At 38.4% G+C, this 23,890-nt stretch overlaps 1 protein-coding gene and 1 long non-coding RNA gene across 3 annotated transcripts in view; one reads left to right on the plus strand and one right to left on the minus strand.

Moving 5' to 3' along the window:
- angpt1 (angiopoietin 1) overlaps window positions 1-18,123 on the plus strand; it is a 55,303-nt gene extending 37,180 nt beyond the window's left edge. For both annotated transcript variants that reach the window (XM_042434505.1, XM_042434506.1), the window contains exons 8-9: window positions 12,123-12,253; window positions 16,043-18,123. In XM_042434505.1, coding sequence (XP_042290439.1) covers window positions 12,123-12,253; window positions 16,043-16,206 — 295 coding nt within the window. In that variant the 3' untranslated portion in view covers window positions 16,207-18,123. The remainder of the gene's footprint in view (window positions 1-12,122; window positions 12,254-16,042) is intronic.
- Window positions 6,256-7,299, minus strand: LOC121912394. Its single transcript, XR_006100054.1, has 3 exons — window positions 7,212-7,299; window positions 6,473-6,527; window positions 6,256-6,338 (listed from the first exon to the last, which is right to left on the minus strand). It is a non-coding gene; the product is annotated as an uncharacterized LOC121912394 (long non-coding RNA).
- Window positions 18,124-23,890: the final 5,767 nt, after the last annotated feature.

Genomic DNA, 23,890 nt, shown 5'->3' on the forward strand with positions numbered 1-23,890 from the left:
GAGTTAGTTGAAAGCCCAGTGTGTCTCATACAGACACCAAAGGGTGCCTTGTGCGTCAGCATGAGACGCAGAGGGACATGATGAAGCATCCGTATTTGATGACCTTGGAACGCGAACAGATTGGATCATTTCATTATCCAGGAGAGTCCCACGGTTCTTTGTTGAGTAACATTTAGGATATCATTTAAGGTTAATCTGAAATGGGAATACAGAAATGGTAAAAAACACTTCTCGGACCAGCGGCCCCTCCCACTTCGCAACTCTATAGCAACTTCCTAACAACTACTTACTGACATCCTAGCAACTAACTAAAACACCCTAGCAACCATCTGTTTTTAAAAAATACAAATATTCTCTATTTTTTTCTTCTCTCTTCTTGATAACTGCATATGGGAGGCTTGTGAAACTTTGACTTTAGCATGTCACAAATGAAAAAAAAGGAAGGAGGATTGACAGAAGGAGAAAAAGAAAGAAAAAGGAAAGAAGCGAATAATACTTCAATGGACAAATTGTTCAAAAGTGTTCAGATTATAATCATTGCTAGTGACGATGAGCTTTCCAGACACTTAAATCATCTCGATCCTGTTATGTAAGTCCGTGGCAAGGTTTTTCTCATTGCAAATTCCTTCCAACCCAAATGTATCCTTTGTCATCGTCTCGTCTTTGCAAACTTTCCTTTGACTGACGCTTCTTGTATATTGCAGGGGTGAAGGTTTCTGTTTTCTTTTGAGAGGGTTAATGATAACAGGCCTCAAACTGTGGCAGATACTTGGCCCTCTCAAATGTGGAAAACTACCACTAATTCCACAGAGTTCCAAGCAATTGTTGGCTTCAGAGGAGAAGCTCTGACATCTCCAATCTTGCAGTTTTCACTGGATTGGTGATAAGAGGTCCCTTCGGTTGCAAAATGTCCTGTGTTCAGCTTCAAATGACGAAATAAGGGAAAGGGAATCTGTGTCTTAAAAGCCTTCACCTCAATCCTTCCATTCTTTGCACCCGAGGTCCAGAAAAGAATACTGGTTTCAAGTGTTTCCCTACAGCGGGGGGCCGTTAGGCTTGTTGCCATGTCTAATTTTCTCAATTGTCTTGCGATGACAGGGGTTTCACTTTACAAGGTTTTCATCTTGAGGAGTTTGTACCTGGAGAGTGGGCTCTGTGGTTTTCTCTGAGGACTGGAGAAATGGATTTCAATCAGGCGGAAGAGATCATGTTGTTCTTTTGTTTTGAATTTCATGCTTTTTTGTGACCACAACATGAGGACCCAGAGTAAGTCCATCTTTTGTTACCTTTAGCCTTCAGTTCTGGCTCTGGTCTGAATGCAAAAGCATTGAATTCATGCTTCTCAGTGTGGCACACAGATGTGGTGCCAAAGGCCATAAATACTGTATGTAGGGCTAGGTATCAAACCTTAATACTTTTCTTGTATACCTATCAAAATGTGTATCGAAATCTGTCAATCACTGAAAGTTGGCACTGAATGCCTGTAGTTAGATTTGGTGTCTTGTTTAGGTTATCTGATTCCAATCATACTATTGCCAATTTTAGACTATATTTTATTTAAGCAAACTGCTTGTACGGCTACTTGTGTTAAAGGGGACGTAACATGCTTTTTGTGATTTTCTGTCATTTATACCATATACTGTTATAATGTCAGATATCTACGTTAAACATAGTCAAAGTTCCAAAATATGAGGTGGACGTATGTAAAAATGCTCCCTGAAAGTCAAAAGCTGATTCCGAGTGGGCTCATCAGTAGCGGGGACAAGAGACAGGAGCTAAAACGGCCTGTTGCTGAGAGACGCTGAACTGAGAGGCAGCAGTAGGGCCAATATAAGATAAATAAAGAGTTTTTTGAACTGTAAATCATGCAAAGATTTTGTTAAATGAAAAAAAGATTTCGTACAAAACCCTTAATTTGATCAGCGACAAATAGTATTATTGGCACTATAATTTAAAAAGTTCAAACAATACAGATCCTTATAAAGTTTTCTTCGATAGGAGATTGTTCATGTTTAACCTACAACATTTACTGTATCTAAGAGAAAGAGGTGTGTCAAAATGTAAAGCAAATTTAGCTTATCACAACCATCCAACTCCTTCTGTCACTCTCTTTCACACATAAACACACACTTATATTTGCTTTTATATCAGCCTGTCCTGCATTTCACACATATTTTTAACATTCCACTCTTGACCTTTTGTTCTTTTGAATAAGGAGAAATAGTAATTGTTTTTGTCCTGCTGACCCAGGGAAAGGGTATCCCTGACCATTTTAGCCTGTTTTGGATGCAGGCTCATACTGTTCAGGAGTCCGGTTGAAATACTGATCTCTATAAATAGATTTGTTCTTGAAAAATAGTTCTGGTATGATAATCACATATTGCTTCTCTGAAACATGGGCCAAAACAAACCAGATGGTCTGGCCCCAAACAAACTGACGCTGCCACGTTCTCTGTTCTTTCTGCTTTGGCACCTCGCGGCTTTTAAATGTCAAACAATCTGCGACAAGTTCTCCAGATTGCATTTATTGCTCCGAAACATGCAAGATAGTTGTAAGTGATAGGGTCTGTCTTTTAGTTGGTTTTGGATCATTTTCTATCATCTGTGGTGGTTTACTGGAATACAGTGTGCGTCAGCGAAAGTCAGATAAACATTTATAAAGACCTCATAAGGTATAGTCAATCTGCCTCTTGCTCTTTCTGTTTCTCTCTCTCTCTCTCTCTCTCTCTCTCACTCTCTCTCTCTCTCTCACACACACACACACACACACACACACACACACACACACACACACACTGTAAGCACAAAAGCATACAAACTATACACAGACAAGAACCGATTGGAAACCAGGCAGAAAATGTAATAGTCAAAGTCCAACAACGCACTCAACTCACCATTTATCATAAAAAATATTGAGTATACTAGCCAGAAAATGTTGTCTTGCTGCCAGCTTCTTGGTTTCAACTTTATATATTGTGAAACGGAAATAACTGAATTTTAAGAGAGAGACAAAGGTGTGCAATTATTCCTCTGTGAAATATAGGGTCCTAATTCCTAAATGATATCATGTACTCTGAACGAATGTCACATTTATCACCAGTGCTCTAAAAGTTTGGCCCTACCATTAATCTTTATTCAGGCATTTCATTCTCGTTGGCTTTGTCCAACATAATAAAACCAAAATCAAAGTAAGGTGGCATTTTTAGTATGCCTTTAGGTTCCATTTGGTTGATGTTTCCATTGAAATTTTAAGAATGGAAACTCTATGAGACTATTAATATTTTATAGCTGTGCAATATCAGTATCTGGCAGTGGTACAGTGGTAGTTAAGGAGGGATAATTTCTAAAATACGGATATTTTAATGGTATTGTCGCGTGTGTGCATGCTCAATGCCCCAGGAAACCCAATAAACACATTTTTCCCAGTTGAATGGTATTAGGAAAATCATAATTTCTGTCAGTGAGGTTTTTTTTGTTTTTTTTTTGTTTTTTTTTTAAATGTTGAATTTTGACTGATAAGGTTACAACACATTGCGGCACAGGTTACCACAGGTGAGTCCATGCAGTCCAACACTATTGTGTTCAAGGGCTTAGAACTCAAATATTTTGCCAAAAATGAGAAAATATACATTGTCCAGCACAAACATATACATAAAATCTTGAATTTTGCACATCACACACATAAAATGAGACTTACATCCATAAACCCTTTGCTCTACTGCATGCAGGGAACCTTTCCAGTTTGCAGGCTCCCAGGACGTTACAGTATCTTAAACCGTTTTTTGTCTTTATTTCTCTTGTTCACTCCTTGTCCACATCAAGTAACGCTACATTAAGGCTACTAGACCTTTCAAAGGGATGTGGTTGACCACATATGGCATTCTGGGGCATTTCTGTATGTAAATGAGACATTACTGGCAAAAGCAGATGGATGTAGAACAAGTCAGAGTCATCTTTGTTCTTTGCGTGAAGTTGTCTATTTTCTTGTTCGTACAGACAGTTCCTACTCATGTATTTTCTATACATGCTTGAATAATGAGGTCCCTGGACTTCTAATCCTGGAGAACAGAAAAAAATATACCTTAATTATATCTCATCCATAATATTTACCATGCATTGGTCTTGCAGAACTCACAGGAAAAATATTCTTAGAAGTGGTGCTTATTGCAGGAACAGATCCAGGGAGCTGCATCAATGCAAGGGCAGCCAAATAAAAGAATAAATCTACACTGGCTATGTCTGCACAGTGTAAGCTGACATCAGCAATGTTGTTTTAATCTAAACGTACAAATCCTGTTGACAACAACAGGGATAAATTTGGGTTGACCACATCTATAAAGTTCCCACTGAACCACAACCTCATAATATTGTGAAATGAGCTCTTTCTGCTCTATTGCCCATTGTGACTAGGGTCACCATAATTGTAGAGGTTACTGTCTTATAAACAACATAAAAAGTCCCCTATCATCATAGCTTAATTTGGTTGCTGTGAAACAACATGGGTTGCAAAGAAAAAAAATCATATATAATTTGATGACCTGCAAATATTGTTGTAATGATACCCAACAAACCAGCACATTCACTTAATTACCCTCATTTGTCAAAGTTTCTTTGCTGCAAAAACTGTGCCTTGTGCTAAGCATCAATATGAATAGAAAGGACAAATAAATGTTGACCTGTATGACACAGAAAGCATAATAGTAAAGACACATAAAAGAGCTAGAAACAATAAAGACGGAGTGAACAAAAGCAAAATTATGCTGAGTCAGAGGGAATGTTATGGTACAGTATGAAGAAAATTGCACATTACACAAAACAAAATTATGATGTAACCAGAAAAAACAGAGCCACAAACTGAACAAAATAATACACAATGCAAGCTTAGATAAACAGTTCTCTGCAAATAAAGGGTGATTACTGAAAATTATCTTTAAGTTACAGAAGAGTATAAGTCTTTCTATTTTTAGGTGGCGTTGTACATTTTTCCATGTGGCAGTTCTTTGATGAAGGCTTTGTAGATAAATAAATACCAATGGTTATTATCTCTCTTAACCAAGAAAGACCACCTGCAGTCGTTATACACAATGCGGTGGTGAGTATTGTATCTCTAGTAACACACCTGAAAGCAGAAAAGAAAATAGAATCTAAGGGCCAAAGTGAGAAGGCAGCAGAACGTCTTGCAATGCATTGCAGATGAGCAAAACATAAATTTTTACATATAAATCAGCATCATCTGCATAAAGATGCATTTTACAATAATGGATGAAAGAGACAGCACTATATTAAAAAAAGCTTACAAAGCAGACCAAAAAAAGCTTACTCACAGTAAGTGCATGTAAACATACAGTAATGAATGTTGGCTGACCTCCAGCAGAATTCTTACTGAAACTGGACTAGAGGCCCAATTAAACCGGCAGCTTTGGAATAAATGTGTATAATCATGTTTTAATAATAGAGTAGGTCAAAGAGGGGTACAGAAACTATGGTGATATGTTCTCCTAAATAACGATAATAGGCATTTCCAGAGTTGAGTTTGCCCTAAAATAAAATTGGTATAATAAAACCCAGAGAGAGAGAAAAGAGAAAGAGACAAAGACCAAAATCTACACTGTATGTCATCATGCAAGGTAATTGCAAGATTAAAGGCAAATAGTACAAAATTCTTCAAAAGACATTCACTGCCCAAGTAAAGCATACTGATGAGTTTTATCAAGATCTAAGTGAAATACATATACTTTATTTGTCTAAACTTTGATGTGGGATACTGTCTTCCAATCAATCCAATCTATTTTGCACCAAAGTGGACCAAAACTAATCTTATCATCACATCATATGTTCTTCTAATTCTAACTCTCAATGAAACATAAACATGTAAGATTTTTGTTGAGATACTCCTTCAAAAATCATTTGCTAGATATCCAAAGCCTGCCCATTCCTGCACTTACCTTTTTTTATGAATAAGAATTTAAAGTCTCATGTAACTACTTCAGAGGAGTGGTATGTGGGTCAGTGAATGTCTGAGTGTGTTTAATTCATCTAAAAGCACTAATGTGCATGTGAAGATTCAGTGGAGTACCTTGGGCACCACAGAGAACCATCATTTTCCAAAATTGTCTGAGATAGAAACATGCAGAGCAGTTGAATATATGCACAGACACAAGTTGAGGTTGATGGGGAAAAATGTTTCGTATGTATGTTCAAAGCCTCCCAGCTCGAAGAAAAGACTTAATGTTTATTTCTTGAACGAGCCATTACATCTTTATTCAATATCCCTCCTTGTTCGGAAAGCCAAGTTCTTAAATCCAGTGATTTCTCCATATGGTAATGGACCGATTTCTCTGTGGAATCAGATAGATCTCATTTAGATGTTTTTCATGGGGGGGATTTAGGAAAGAAATTGGCAGAGATTTGGGTTCCAAAACACGGTATCCCCTCTATTTTCCAAGACTCACATTGAGATAATCTTAGATACCTCAAGTTATGTCTACTTGAACTCCATCCCTGCAAGCTTCAGGTTGCTTGGTTTCCTATTATAAAGAGATGAAGCATCAAAGCTACAGGCTGCAACATAACTGTAGGTCAGAACAAGGAATCAGAAGCAGGATGTGTTACAAGTTAATTGTGTTGTGTATTGTATTTAAATGTGATTTTCCATCCAAAAAAAACTGATTGTGTAACTTCCTCCCTCAGTAAAACTCAAAATGCAAGAGAAAATAGAACAAAACGAAACAAAACAAAATATAAAAAATGCTGACAACTAATTTCAACTCAAGACCCACTTGCTCATTTTTTCCAGAGCTTTCAACAATATCACACAGTATTTATGAGCAGAGAGAGTTTGCTCAGTTGTCTTGGAGATTCATCTGGTGTCTTTAAGTAGCTATGGATAAAATCATAACAGCTATTGAGTTAACATGTCAGCCAAGTGAGCAAACTCCATCCACTGTTGAAAAACTGCAACATGGTTAAAAGCTCCAGAAAAGGCTAGTAAATGGACATTAAGTTTGTCAAAGTACTATTTGTAAGGCCAAAAATGTTTTTTTATGCTTAACTAGGCACATTTTGTAATCTCCAGTAGAACAAAAAGCAACTTTCAAATTTCCGTTTTAACTATTTAATGAGAAGTTCAGCTGTAGAAACCAAGATGAGATGTAAAAAGTCAGCTGTCATTCTACATGTACTATATCTAGTCTACATGCATCTATACATACCGGTTGCATGAGTGTATATGTGTCTCAGTGGAGCTATATGACACCCAGTGGCACGAGAGCAGCTAAGCAGGTCTGAGACAGTCAGACACCTCTGTGGCCTCATGGTAGGAAGCGAACCATTGGTCAGGGTGATTAACCTTTGCAATGGACCAATCAGACTACAGTTCAGGAGGCTAATGACTGCCAGGTGTGTAACAGCACGCGCTGGAGTCTCAGCTGACTGGGTTGTCGCCTTCATGCATGTAGATGAAAGAAAACAAGCAGGCTGAACTCAGCTGTCAAAAGATGAAAGGTGACATATTTTAAAGAAAGTGCCACAACTACTTTCATTTGAGTACAATTAAAAGCTTAAAGAAAGATTTTGTGCGTATTATATTGCTCATTAACACTATGTCAGCATTTTATTTGTGGCATATGCTTCAGAGAATCAATTGAACTTTATACCCGGTAACATATGTTCCCTCAGACACTTGAGAGAAGAGGACTCGACCGAAACTGCTTTCATAAAATCTCATAAATATTGCTGTATCACAGCAATATTCGCTGTTCAGTGTGTTGTGAAATAGAAATTGTCAGATAAAAGACGGACCGCAAGAAGGCGACATGTTAGCAGATCTGGGGCTCCACGCCAATCCCAGCCTGCTCAGTTGTAATCCAACACATCTCTCCTCTGCGTGTGGAGAAACGGACGCATTTTGTAGAGGACAGCTCCAAGAAGTATGCATGCTCTAGTTTAAATTACATTACACATTACAACCCGCGTGGAGGTGCATTTCTACAAAGATGAAGGCTGATTTAAGTTTGCTAGAAGGTAAGATGCTTTCCAAGGAGCACATTTCCAAGATACAGAGTATGAATATATATTTATGAATATTCCAACTTAAAAGGTTATTTTAGAACCATATATTTTCGATGAGTAATGCTTATTTTCTATGCAGAAGCTCTAACATTAAAGAAAAACTATCCAGAGACTAAAATGTGTGAAGCCTTCAATCCTCAAGCAAGTGTTTTAATGATGTTTGATAAGGTTTTTAAGATAAGGTTTGATAAAATGTCAATCATTGTAACCTAGTTTTACTTGGAAATCGTCTCAGATAAACATATCACAGTCATCTGATTCCTCACTTGACCCTGCTACAACTCATTTCCTACGTGCTCAGCTTGCAGCTGTAATACTCCAGAGCATAGACTCATTATGACTGAAACTGAATCTATATCAAAGCTTGAAGGTGTCAGTTCACCCAAATCGCAAAAAAAAAAAAAAAAATTATCTCTAGTGGTGTTTAGTCAGGCAAATAGTTTCGGATTTATTTGCCTGTGTTTTGATATATCTTCCTTGCAGAAATTTGTTGCCACCCCATATTAAAAGGTCATCGTATATCTAGAAGTGCTTAGTCAAGGGCAACTGGACTGGCTTCATTTTTTTGGAAACATTTCACCCCTCATCTCGAACTGAAGAAGCTTCGGGATGAGAGGCAAACCGACTTACAGTAGCACTTCTAGATAGCACTTCTACTGTGAACAGTTTTCATTGGGATTATGTTTAATGACCAGGTCCATGCTTTTTGAAAAATGTGTTTTACGTTGTGTTATTCAAATGTTATTTTCCATTGCTTTGAGATGGTATTCGTATCCAAGTCTCAGCTTAGATGTCTCAAAAAAATGTGGAGACAAAAAAAATAAAACAATTTGCCTGGAATGATACGTCTAGAGGGAAATGAGAAAATATGTTTTTTGCCACTTGGGTGAACTGACATCTAATGATGACACTCAGTGCGGCTACTTTTACTTTGGAAATGTGTTGAAAGATTGCAAACAAACTGCAGTGGATATCAGAGGACTGAGATAGCGGGAAATACAACTCCCTCCCCAGAGGTGTCATCGAGTAAAACAAATGATTCCTCTCACAGCTCAATATTTTTGTTATTAATGAGCCTTGATCGATCGCATTTCTAAGTTGCTTTAACAGGAACAATCAGATTAGCACGCATTGCCTATTAAATTCCCCATGTGGCTTAGCAGATGTCTCTCCGCTCATACATTTCATTAACACAAATTGCCAGACACCATCTCTCTGTTTCTCTGTCTTTCTCTCTCTTCTTCTGAGAAATATGCCTCAGGAAAAGCGTCTCTTCCTATTGAGCTCATTACTTGGCCCATCTCTGGATTACCCCACATATCATTTGAGTGCAAAAAGGACCCTGACAGGAAAAACTTGCAGATGTCAGTTGAGTTGAGGATTGTTGGTCTGGTAAATATGCAGCGCACCCAGTAAACACAGCCGCAGACTATTTAAAGCAGACTGTCAAAGTGTCATGCTGAAAATCCCTCTTGATGATGTGCCTTGGCGATTCATCAGCGCAACAGAGATCTCAAGGGCTTTGTAAAACAGAGAGTAAATTTGCAGCAAAGTCTGTTCTTTATCAGAGCAGTAGCAGACCTCATCCATGAGATCGCCTGTTTTTATTCTTGAGAATCAGGATTTTTTATAGAAGTCATGCTACCCGTAAGTGAGACGGCGTGTTGGGATGAGTTTACTCTTAACTGGAATATATTTCCTAAGACATCTGTTGCCTTGTAGACACCAGATAATACTTTAGTATGTGTCACAGATGACGTACTGCTCACACACACACACACACACACACAGGAACCTGCGTATTCATATATGCTTATAATACACTCAAAAGCCCTTATCCAAACTTGCCGTGTCTAGTGGTTATTTGGTGCCACTGATTAGACACATGAATCAGACAGATTACACGTCTCAGTTTAGTGGGTTGGTGAATTCCCCACAGTGACCTGCTGTCACACTTTTTTCCTCTGCTGTACAAATCAGCCATTTACACAGCTGTCTAAATACAGGAGTCTTTCACGTTAAATGACTTTCTTTCCTGGGGAGTCTACCAGTCTATTCTTTGAGGTATTCAACCTGATGCCTCAGAGCAACAAGCTTCACAAAGGTTGGAGGTGCATGCAGAGTGCTCAACATCTCCTAAAAACACAGAATATTGTTTTTGTATTTGTTACTTTCTCATCGGAAAACCCGAAAAGGGTGCAAGGTTCACCACACGCCCATGGTCCCCCGTTGACGAGACGTGAACTCAGGAAATTGCTTTCTTTGAGAGTGAACTTTACTTTATAATAGAGACCTCATTGGCATGGTGCTCGAGCATTGTTCTTTCGATATGCAATCTCTTCTGTGGGAGAGAAAGTGACACTGAGAGAACAGGAGAAAAACAAAGATATTGATAGAAAAAGGCAAATGTGTGATACATCAAGTTAGAGCAAACTGCAAAGTGTGCTCTTGCTGTTAGTGCTGGAGCTTTCCAATAGATGCAGAAACTGATAGATTCGCACGCAGCCATTCCCACTCACACCTCGAGTTAGTTTACAGCAGGAAACACCCTGGAGAAATCTGCTTCCAAGCTTCATATTAGTTTTAAATGTGTTTATTGAGCACTGAGCATGTGAAGGAATTCAGTTTGGGATCGATGGTCTATTATCAGTCCCATAGCGGTTCACAGAGTGGAAAGATAGAAAATTTAATACTAACAATCTGGTTACCTCCTGCATTGGATGGATAATCGCTGGGTAATTGTTCTCAGCAGTTTTATACTTCATTATAGCATCGCTCCATTTATTCAGCATACAAATACATGTATAGCTGCATCCACTATGTATTAACAATACCTTAGGCTCTCTGTATCACAGGTTTAATCAATGACATAAGTTCTCAGAGTAATAGTTTGTGACTTACTTTAACATCTTTATGTTCACAGGGAGTAATTTTACAGTACTATATGTATACATAAGTGGCGTTTTTGGAGTGCCATCTACAGGAACTCATTAACAAAATGTAAAAAAATTAACAAAAACAACAAATAAGTGTCTCTTGGTGCACCAGTTTACTTGAGAACACTTAAAAATTGTAATTAATGATAAGGTATTCATAAAATAACAATTAATTTCTAAAAAGTAGTGAAGTGTGATGTAGTGATGTTGCAGTGAAGAGCCTTCTGTATACTAATAACACCTTCTCACTTTCAGTCTCTACTGTATCTGGCTACCTGGATCTGAGTCGCTCACCATTACTCCCGGACTTAAATTGATGCATGTTCTACTTGTTCACTTTAGGACGAGCAGGCCCTGAGAGAACTAACATATTGCAGATTCTGCAGTGTATACTCTACTTTTAGTTTCACTATACTTTTTAAATATATGATCTTTTAAATTGGGCATGACATAAAATATAACTGTACTGGCTGTAGTGTCTGTGTTTTTACATAATTATTTTAATAAAGGAAGCATCTTTAATGGCCAAGTCTAGCAACAAGGGATGTGACATTGTGAAAAAAGGAAGGGCTGAACAGTACAACATAAAAAAAGTTGTGCATACTTGGACAAGAAAGTCCCACTGAGAGTATACCCAGCCTATCCAGTTACGGATGGATGATAAGTTAAACAGGTTGCTTATTGCTCTTTTACTGTGTTTAGCTGTCAGGTCAGTCGTTAATGATTTAGTCTCTTGCCATGGTGTAAATTTACACATTGTAGCCCTGCTGCAGATGTGTTTCCCAGACATTCCTTAGACAACATACTCTCTCCTTTCTCTGTCTTTCTCTTACTTTCCATCTGTATTTCTTTCACATGTTCTCTTTCTCTTTCTTTCTTTCTTTCTTTATTTTATATTCTTTCTACCCAGTTAATGTTGTTCCAGGTGTTCCACATGTACTCCATCACAACAAATAACGACTATCTCTCAGGAGACATTTCGTGCAGCATGTTATGTCTTCTTGCCCTCTTTATTGCTTACACTTCTCTCACCACCGCACTCTTCTCCCCTCTTCCTCCCCTTGATGTGTTTTCATGTCCTGACTCTGCCCTCTTCCTCCTCCTGATGTCTTTCAGGCTGTTCCTGAAAAGCCACAGTGGGACCGCAGGTCGACAGAGCAGTCTGGTAATCCATGGAGCAGACTTCAGCACCAAGGACATGGACAATGACAACTGCATGTGCAAGTGTGCGCTCATGCTAACTGGCGGTAGGTCCAACTACACAGAAAGGTTACAATCATTCATGGCAAAGCAGAAGACCTGAACAACCTCCTGGTTTAATAATTCTGGTTAATTACAAAGTTTTCAAAGTTTAGGCCATAATTTCTATTGGCAATAACAGCACTGTACTCACTAAAGTCATTTCTGTAATCCGGGAACATTGAACTATGAAGTCCAACAGGGCAAGAAACATGAGCAGTCAGACTATCTAAACCGCTTAATTGGAGATAAGCCTAAAATATATTGGATAATCCCTCATTGCAAAGAAAAATTGAGGCAAGTACAGTAGATCAAAGTTGAACCAACCTACATTAATTGATTTCTTTGGCCAATTGGGGGGGTGGGGGGGCAGCACAATACTGATAGATTACCAGCTGATAAAATTGATATGGCAATTGTTTGATCAAGTAGTTCCTAATTTTCTCATCTAGCAGACACAGAGCGACATTCAACATTCAATTTTAAACATCAGTTTGTAGTTGTGTTTGTTGGCAAAACTGGCAAACTGGCAAAAGTCCAATATTCATTATTTTTTTTAGTTCTGTTTCTTTCTCCACCAACTACTAAGGGAAATATCTGCTAAATAATCCATTCTGTAAACCATGCAGTGGCTAACTTTGCTGTTTAGTGCTGGGTAGGTAGAGCACAGTCAGAAAGTTTTCATTGGAGCCAACAGGAAATGACACTGTAGAGAGTGGAGAGTGAATCAAAACAGTAAAGTTTAATCGGATAAAATCACAGACTGAGCATTTGTATATATATAGTACCAGGGAGATAATAAAGATTTGCTTTTATGAGAAAACAACACCATTATATGAGCTCTCCATCTGCCATCCCAAAAACAATTCTCTCTGATTGGCTTTACGAGCATCCCCACAATGTCCAAAGCCCAGTCATTAGTTCAGGACATAGTGATCACAACCTGCTCCTGCAAAACATGTAGTGGGCTACATGTGGCCACTTATGCATCTATCTCCACCTATTAGGTTATATTCTGCCTCCCCTCCCCACTGCACTGTGGTTGGAAACAAGCACATTATAGAAATCCCTGGGCACGGCACCAAGTGTCAAAGAGATTTAAAATGACACTGCTTCTCCTGCTGTGTAAGTGGAGCCCAGTGACCCTCATGGCAGCTCTATTGCTGGAGTCCTGACCTGGTTCTAATCAAGCATTTCTAAGTGCAGATTTAAGATCAGTATTACCTCTTAGGTCATTGGGAATGCAGTTGGTTAAAGGGAACTGGCATCTGATCACTGATCAACACCCCCTACTCTGCTTGATTCATAGCCTGCTTAAGGCTAGCCACAAAGGATCGGCATGACAACATGTAGCCTGAGTCAAGGCTGGTCTGAACCCAGCAGTGCGCTAGCTATAGTATATACAGTATATCATCTGATTAATGCCCCACATTTATAAGAGCAGGGCTGACATCAAATGATGTAAGTGTCTGGAATAGGAAAATATTTCTCTGCTACATTTATGAGGACAATGACAACATGCCGTGTTAAGAATACAGAGGAGGATATAAGGTGGACACATACATGATGTATATATTTACCCAGCACCAGAACACACAGTAGGGATAAAGCTCTGACAATAGAAGATAGGAGGGAGCCCTCTATCATGAGAACAAACTGCACTGGCTCAGACTTTTTTTTTCAAAGAGCAGATATCCCCATTGTTTTTACAAGTCAGTAAAAATCTCTGGCCTGGAAAGAGAAAGGATACTGATCATAAATCCTGAAGCATTGCTGCTGTGCACACTGAATGTTTATGTGCGTGATGGTGTTTGTGTGGTCTGCGGTTTATCAACAAAAAAGGGATGGCAAGGGGGACACATTTTCTGTATTCTGCTTCACGCTTGAAGAGAAAAAAAAACACTGTCTCAATAAAATAAAACAGCAGGTTGCACAACAGACGCTTTGAGACATGATATCACTGAACAGAACAGAACTCTTGCTTACCAGACACAAAGCCTGTTTGCCTCCATCACAGTATTAACTTACAGTTAAGTTTGGACACTTTCGTTGTCCAAACTTTTGACTAGTACTGTACGTTACTATTCTGTTGCATGAGCACTGTCGACTGTCTTTTCATTCTGATTGTGTCTGGTATTGTAGACTCTCTCTCCTGATTATGTAGAGTGAAGCAAACAAGTTAAAAATATTAGCAGTCGCTTGTTTACACTTCCAGCATACTTGGAGCAGCATTTGCATTCATTAGGAGTCACGTAACTGGCCACCTTGTGAAACTCTCCACCAACCCCTGAAGGAAAGCTTTGGCTCTTTAACTGCAAACACTCCACTATGTTCACCAGTTAGTCATTAATTTTGTCATTTGGTGCTGGGCAAGTTGCATACAGTATGTTTACAACAGCTTTTTTTTTTTTTGCTGAAAACAGCTGCATGCTGCTCGGAAATTAATGGTGAGAGGAATCAAAACAGAACAAGTTACTGGCCATAACACCAAAACAATGAGCTGAAAAACACTGAAAAACTTAGGGGAACTGCAGAGTCGGATGATAATTCTCAGAGGGTTTGTCAGTACAAGCAACCCGTTTCCCATTACACAGTAATTTAATCCATTGTTAATATGAAAATATTGACTATAGCAGCTTTAACCTTTCACAACTTTGGTCCGCCCACAAAGATGTCAAGTACATGGCCTCTTCTATGAGAGCTGACCAGCTTGTGGCCATTCCTCATTGAATTTCATGTAAAAACAATTATAGCAGAGTGAGTGAAATTTCAAACTCAATTCCCACCGGCATCCTGAGACTATACGTAGTTGTGGAAATGTAAGGAGGTGTCCACAGGTTTAAATCTGATGTTATGTATGCGTGCTGTATGCATGCATGTGTACATGTCTTATACAATTAATGCAATGAAATTTATATCTCTGTGACCTATGACAGAATCAAGGACAGAGCATTGCTGCTGATTACAGATCTTGTGAAATGTCATAGGCCACAGTGGTATTCAGGTCTGACAGAGGAGAGCAGAGAAGTGCTGCCATTTGTCATCGTGTGACTGACACATGCCATGCCTTGCATATGTTCTATACCTAACTGTGTATCAGTGAGGGTGTGTTTACAAGTGGAGATATAAGACATGGCTGTTGGATCACTAGGATGGAATATAGCATGTCCAGTAAGTGAATTTGGTCATGTGAAATGTAAATTTGCAAAATAAAATGTTGTTTATACCCTTATGTTTAGCCTCTAAGATATAAAATTCCCATTAAAGTCCACGCTCTACCCTTTCTCTAAATACCAAATATGGTTCATAATAAAATGTCATAGCTGGGGATCAAAATAAAAGTTTCCCATGCCATTCACAACTCTAGTGTTCCTCAGAAGCTCATGTACATGAACTCTTACTTTAAATAGAGTGCGGTACCGACAGTGTTCAGCAACAGGTACTGGCATGCCCATGAACCCAGTGACAGTAACACGTTGAACAGATAGCAGTGAAATGGTGTCTGAACCATTGCCATGGCCCTGTGGGAGAGGCCATGGGAAACTTTCAACCTTTACCAGTAAACACTTGGATGACACTTTCTGTCACTCTCAGGGTTAATCATGCTCTGCATGTCAATACTTGTACAAAGCTTTTTTTTGTTCCTACTTTAAGACCCATTAAGACTTTGGAATTTATTTTCTTTGATGCCATACAATAATATCGTTTGGCCGTTGCAGCAGGTTACATCATCTATCTTTGTCTGCTAAGGCGAAATTAATATTTTCATTATTCTTGTCTTCATATTCTCTATTTAGGTTGGTGGTTTGATGCCTGCGGCCCATCCAACCTTAACGGCATGTACTTCACTCAAGGGCAACATGTAGGGAAGCTGAACGGTATCAAGTGGCACTACTTCAAGGGCCCCAGCTACTCACTGCGAGCCACAGCCATGATGATCCGCCCGCTGGACTTCTCCTAGTCTTTAGAACTTCTGAACCTCTAACTTCCAAACAGGCTATGCAGCACATTAGAGGGACGCTTCCTATTTAATCCTCTTGTCTCATCTCATTTCGCTGGCCATGGGAGTCATCCAACGAGCCTTTTATTCAACCTGGTTCCTCCCCAGAGCTGTTGCTGTGCACAGGTCAAAAGCTGTGGCATCAACATGCTACTGTTGCCTCATAACCTTTCACCCTCCTTCACTGCACTGAAAAGCAGCCATGGAGAAGAAGACAGAGCATGACATGTTTCACCTAAACTGATTTCTGTTCCAAACCAGATGCACAAATTCAAAGACAAATGAGCTCAGGTGTGTTATCCTACTCCTGGAATTTGTGCACATTTTGTCAGCTTGTATGAAGATTCAAGCATTATGTCAAACACATTTTTTCCTTTTTTCTGGGGACTTGTGTTCTAATAACATGGAGGACTTGAACTCTTCTGAATGGAAAGCAGCTATCACAGAGCAGCACTGACTCTTAAACTGCTGGACAGAATTATCTGGAACGCTCTAAGGGGACGAATGAGAGATATGCCTTTTTGTATTGCAATGTTGCTCACAGAAACAGCCCATAAATGTTTCGTTTGTATTATATATTGTGTATTTAGTATTATTTTTGTTATCCCAACTGTATACAATATCCAAAGTGAGATGAAATTGTCTTTTGTACTGTACAGTGTATACTGAATTTATATCTGCATTATGTATAAGACACACACTCAGTTTTAAGGTGACCTCTACATGTAAATTTAAGTGTTGATGTGGCGTGGCAGTTGGTAATAGTTATTAGGGTCACTTGCAGCATTAGCTGGCAATTACACACTTGCCGTCTTGACACAGTGTGATTATTTTTAGAGTTCAAGATGTGAGGTTATTATTGGATTAGATTCTGGACTTAGATCCATTTGCCTTTATTACTGGCTGAGAAATGGCGAATACCTGCCAAGGTTCAGATCCGGAGTGATCATCTTACCTCTGCTGAATATGAAAAACAAGAACATTAATTCAGATGCGTAGACTTAGTGATATGTAATCCTAGCAGCTGTGTGAGTATGGAAAGAAGTAAATGCATGTTTGCATATACATGTAATGGGTATTTTGAGAAACGCCGTGACTCCTGTGTAATCACAAAGATGTAAATGCTTATATTAAGCTGGTGTCCTACAAGTACATAACTCGCAAAGAATGAGGTTGAAGTTCATATCACTGTACCTCTTTTTTTTTTTACTTTAAAAACCATAAAATCATTCAAGACTGGTCCTGTCAAGGCAGTTTTAGTTTCATCAGACTGTAACCTCTGACCTTAAGACAACGAGCCAATCATTAAGACAAGTTTTGTCCAAAAATGTTTTTCACAGACATCAATATGACACGGTTTCAGAATCCAGCCAGTTTCTGTTTCTCATCAATGCAGCTTATAAAAAAAGGAGGTAGAGTTGGATATGAAGCATGAAATTAATGATTCCACCAAGTGATCCGTGTGAACATGTATTTCATAACTTACAACTTGCAACAACAGAATCTACTGTGGAGTATTTACTAAAGGTACATGTGGCGAGAAGATAAAGTGTATCTGGAACTTGTAAAACTACAATTGACATGTTTATTAGCATACTAAAATGGTATAACTTAACGTGTGTGTGCATAAAGAAACTTTCCTGAGGAAAGCTGTTCTTTTTCTGTTTTTTCTCTGCCAGAAGTACAATTGTTTTTTGAAGTTGAGCATAAAACATAGAAGTTAAGATAATAACCCTGGAGAAATGTGCCTTTGATAACTCTGCTTTTACCTCATTAAATTCTAGATTTGCAGATTTATTTAAACATCTTTTGTAACATGTGGTCAGTGTTGTGTTGCTAGATTAAATAAAAGAGCATGTGATGCACTAATGTTTTCAATCTGTGTTCAGGCTGGACTTTTTGTGCCAAATTGATGTGATGATAGACGTGGGTTTTCAAGTCAGGGTTCCAAAATTTGGGCCTCATTACATCTTTCTTTAAACAGACATGCCTTAACCTCAAAACACTTCCTTCTTATGATAATATCTTCAACATCAGTTTAAATCTTCCTATACAAATGCTATATTGTATGTCACGCAAAGCAAGCTTATTGGCACAGAAAGACATGAGATAAATCACAAAGATAGAGCAGTTATGCTCTCTTCCGCCTTTTTGAAGTCCGAACCAGATGGTGCAAAGATTAGAACTGCCTCTCTGCTCAGGTAGTGGAGGAGCTATTGTCTTGAGTGGTGATTTGCTTGCTTGCTAGATAGTGGCAATGACAGATTGCCAAAGTGCCAAACAATGCTGTCGGGACCTGTAGTGTCTCTTCATAGTTGACATTCCTGGGCCTAATCAGAGGTTAAACAAATTACTGCAGCCTGCAAACCACTGCATGTCCTTCAGCGCCTGCACTGACCCGACACCCTCACTGGAATGTGTTCAATAGAGAGTCTGAAGCAGTGGAGTGTGAAGAGGGTCCACACAAGCAGGCAAACACCTATGTGGGTCTTAAGCTTTTGTCCTTTGTTGGTGTGAGGACAGGAGGTACCAAGAACCACTTCTGAACAAGGGGAAGTTTTGTCTCCAGTGGACATTCAGGATGTCAAGCAAAGAGGCATTTCACTTTCACTGTCACCTTCATGTATGCACGTCCACACACCACCAACTCCTTACATCAACTGCCCGGTTACTTTTTTGAAAATGGATCCTTTCCTGTTAGCTGAGGAAAAAGCTAAGGGGTGGTCAGGCGATGGGACTCCCAGAGGGAGGTAGGGGCCTGAGTTGCATGCAGACAAGACAGTGTTGGACCCTGACCAGATCAGATACGACAGAATACAGTACCTGCAGTATGAATACTCGGGGCCATCGAATTCCCTGAAGAGACCACCTGCTCACATAGAAATGAATAAAAACATTGAGAAAGGAAGTGGAAGTAAAAATAGAAAATTTCTCTTTAGCCTTTGCTCATTCACTTTGACTCCAATTTAATCCTAAAATGTCTTAAAAATGCATTCTTCGTCGAAATATTATATGTAAAAAGAGATCTGCATGAGCATGAGCTATCATTTTCTCATGTCTGAGATTGTTTGACCTCAGGTAAGCAGATAAGTCAGAACAAAAACAGTAAAAGGTGACCAGGATGCAGCACTGGAGTCAGCAGAGGGCAGAGAAAACCAGGATGAAGAGTCAGACAGGCGCAACCAGACTGATGAAGAGACAGCTAATGATATAATCCTCTCTCACTGTAAGTTTAACTCCAGTCCATGCCTTTCCAGTTTTCTGACATGCTTGCCAGTTGAACATCTATAGTAAGTTAGGCATATAATATAACATAATATATATAATATAATTTAAATTCTAGACTCATTTGCATTGTTGTTGCTGTATCGGTTATTGCAAGCTTACATTTATTTAGCGATGTCACTCAACAAAAAGCAACTGTTTATCACTGGAAAAGAAAAATGAGGATATGATATAAGCCTGTTGATGTCTAAGTAAAAATTTGATTCTAATCAACACCACAGACCTAAAAGGTCCTTTTGAGCCTTAAGTAACCCCGATTTTGAACTATAATATATGTTGTCACATGATCATATGTAGGGATTTTGGCCCTCTGGCTTTAAAAAGCAAGAAAAAAAAGGCTATCTGAATCTAAACGAGGGCACAAGTCTCAATCCTGTATTGTGGTTATGGAGCATTGAATGCTTTGTACGCTGTCTTAACCCTTAATGAAAAACTGCCATGACACCTGATCAGCACTCCTAATTAAAGCCAAGTACAGAAGACTACTTTCAAAACACAATGTGAAAGCATATGATATTTTATGTACTGTACTAATAATATTGGCTTTCACTCGCTGCCTACCGTGGTATCAAGAGTCCTGTCAGTCAATTTGAGCGTGAAAAACTAAACTTCTGCCACCAACTGTTGGTTTCAGTTGGACTTTCTGTTGCTAGTGGCAACTCCAACAGTTCCATAGGATCTTCAGGTAAACGGACATTGTTTCATCCATCTTTGATCCAGATACAAATGCTCTTGTTGGAGTATTATCTGTAGGTGCTCTTTTTACTATAGCTAGCTGTTTTATTGATTTGATAATTTAGTTTTTCTGTAGGCTGTTAATCACTAACCAAGCTAGCCATTATACCAGCTAGCTGTCTGACGCTAATGTGTTGCTAATATAGCGTAACTGTGACTTGACAACCTATTATGTGTTTTACTCTTTTTATATTTATGGTAGCAGTAAAAATGTTTTATGTTTGGCTATTACTGTGTTGTACTTCTTATGGCAACTTAATGTTTATCTGGTGATACTTCTGGTGTCTCTTCTTTAGTCTATTGTTGTAATATTGTTTAGAGTGACTGTCCTCCAAAGAAAACTGACACAATAGGTCGACTGCTGTTGGTTTCCTGTTTCCAACCATGAGTGTAACATCCCCAACCGCAAGTCAGGGCAGTTTTTAAAAGAAACGTAACTTCATAATGAGAAGTTGCATGACTTTAAGAAATTGGTCATTTTAACTCACACCACATGTTTCTCTAAGCCCATTTCAGTAGTATATCATCCACCTTTGATCTAAGTCTTGTTTCTGGTATCACTTCTTTTTTTCAGATTTAATCACTTCCATTGAACAACACTGAGTTATTGTATGTTATCCTGTATTAGTTTCACAGTTCAGTTTGATAATTGCTTCCAGTAAAAACTTAAAAGGCCAATTCCTGTCTTCGATCATTATTGGAAGTGTGTTTAGCTTGCTGCATTTCTAAGCAACACACATAATGAGGGCAAAGAAAGCACAGTGTTTTGGCTTTCGAGACACAGTGATATAATGTTGCTTGTATCTAATTAAAGTCTGGATCTTAAATGTTTCGATGTGGGACAATCACATCACTGAGAAAAGAAATCATGTGTTCAACCACATAACTGGCACAGAATCAACTACTGATGAAGCAAAATATTGTAAAAAGCTGCCACAACACAGTGTATGGTGCTAAAAGGACACTTGGGGAATGAACTCATAAATTCATTAGATGCAAGTTGACCTAAAATCATTATATTTAATGCTGACATCAATACATGCTGCATGCAAGTCATTATCTTTTTCACTGCAGAAGACTTTATAATAACAAAACCAACCGTGTAGTCTCTGGATAATTGTTAAGAATTACACTGTGTTTATGGAAAATGAAAGAAGCTTTGTTTTTCTTTAATCGTGCAGAGCATTTTATTAAACTTAGACAATACCCGTTAGATTAAAGATTCACTAATTTTGCCTTATTTTTTCCACTTCCTTTTCCATCACCTGACTTCCTGCTGTCTCTTTTCCTTCTCACTAATTGGTTGGCCGGTTCACACTTCATTATCTTGATTCATTTCACTTGTGCACTCTAGTCCTATTTAAACACATCCCTCACTGTCATTCATTTTTTCACTTCTACACAGGGCAGCAGAATTGGTAAGAAGTTTATTTTGCACCACAATTTAAACTTAGTTTTGTTGAAACAATATTTCCTTTTTAAAGATATGAGAATAATTTTCTGTGTTTATTTAATCTTGTATTTCTTGTCTTTCAGATATAGACCCATGTGTTTCTTTTCCCCCCCTTGCTTTTCCCCATACACTTCTACAATCCACATTATCAAATAAATATCTTGAGAGTGAATTCAATACCCTATCTATTTAGGGTATTTTCAGATCTGTTATCTAATCTCTCATCTCTCAAGATTACAAAAGGCAAACTTTTATCTGCTAGCTTCTTGATTTTTATACTAAGAGTGAACCCTACAATATTGGTTATCAAAGGGGGGGAATTTCAGATTACTACACTGACAATTATGAAGCAATTTCGTACTGCAGTGTGGTGGTTCTGAGCACGAACTCCTGTGGTTTAACAAAATAAATGAGAAAAAGAATGTAAACGTGAGCAGAGGTGAGGGACTCCCACAAATAGAAAAACTCAAAAGGAGCTTGATATGATTAATGATGTGTGGAAGTGAGAATGACACTTGGTGTACACAGAGGGTGTGAAGCAAAGAAAGGCTGCAGGCCCCAGCAGGAGCCATTCAAAGTGATAATAACATAAAAAATACTTTTTAGTTGAATGAATTATCTAAGAGCTTTAAAAATATCAGCTATAAACACAATATGGATCCCACAGTGATTTTAAATCATGTAAAACATCTTGGGAAGTTCAAGCAAAAGAGGATTTACTTATTAGTTTCATTCATACAACAAAGTGTTATTTTATGTGTCTACTCCTACAGCATTTGTTATGTTGAAAAATTAGCAAAAACCACGGGAAACCATGTATGAACGTCAGTAAGTATGACATGTTGGGCAAAGACACAGTGGAAGAATGAATGTGCAGGTTCTATTTTGGGCTTTTGATTTCAGAGCTCAGAGTCCGTGATATCGTAAAAGCTGATGTAACAAGTGAGAAGTGTGTGGCCAATTATTGCTCCAGAGGCTGCTGCGGTCAGAAGTAATGAAGTGTGATTGCTGACTGACGCAATGCAAGCCAAAAGCAACATGTTTTTATAAGATCTCTGGTAACAAGAACATGTCTCAAGACAAACAGCCCATATGTTTTAATAACACAGTCAATATCTCTAAAATACGGAGGATCCAGGATGCAAATTCGCCAAGACGCCTTTGAAAAAAAATCTATACGGTCCTAATTTTCAGAACTATTTTATCACATTCGCTACACCTGTTTCACACGATTTCACGTTATTTTTCTAATTTTGTGATTAACCATAATCTTAAAAGTCTTCCTATCAAAATTGATAATATCTTTCTCGTTTGCATGCACATATCAAATTAAAAAACAGCTGATAAGCAGCCACAAAGAACAATGTATTAAAGAGAAAAGTAGCTTGCGTACTGTGGGCTATTTACTCGGAAAATAGTTTTGAAATTCCTGAAGAAATCATGCTCATATGCATATTCAAGAATTTGCATTTGATTCATTGGCTCTCTTAGCTTTACAGAAAACCTGTTAGACAAAAGGAAAAAAAAATCTTTTCAAGCGAATTTGAGAGTTAGATTGCATACAAAGTCAATGGAAAGACGTGAGTTGACACAAATATGCCCAGGGCTTTGCGAAATGATCCCAAGGTGTGTCTGTGTGAGTTGAAAATGTTTCAACATGATTGAAAAATATCAGAAAATAACAGAAAGAACAGGAGTCTCTGGTGACTTCTGAGTTCAGTTAAATGCTGAACTGAATAAACACAAAAAAAAACTCCCACAGACTGTATCGGTGTATCCATTACTAACTAGCTTACAGCTAACAGTACAGTTGGTACATTGGTTGTTTGAGGCGAATAACATAAACAGTCCAGCGGTCTAACTCACACATGATGCAAGATTAACATTTGTGATTTCAAGTAAAAAGTCTCAAGAACTATTTGATTGGCTGTCAAGAAATTTGGAACAGACATGTTTCCCTTAGGATGAATTTTAATAACTTAAGTCATCCCTTTACTTTCCATATAGTGCCATCATCAGATCAAAATGTTTTTTCAAAAACCTTCCAAACTAATGACATTGCCATCAGCTGTACTTTGTATTTATTGATCACTAGTGCAGTGCCCCTTCAAAATGTGCCCGTTTGGAATGGGCCGATTTCTGGCCTCTCATGCAGACCATCGGTAGACGATA

Source organism: Thunnus maccoyii, chromosome 15, assembly GCF_910596095.1.
Source record: "Thunnus maccoyii chromosome 15, fThuMac1.1, whole genome shotgun sequence".
Taxonomy (NCBI): Eukaryota; Metazoa; Chordata; class Actinopteri; order Scombriformes; family Scombridae; genus Thunnus; species Thunnus maccoyii.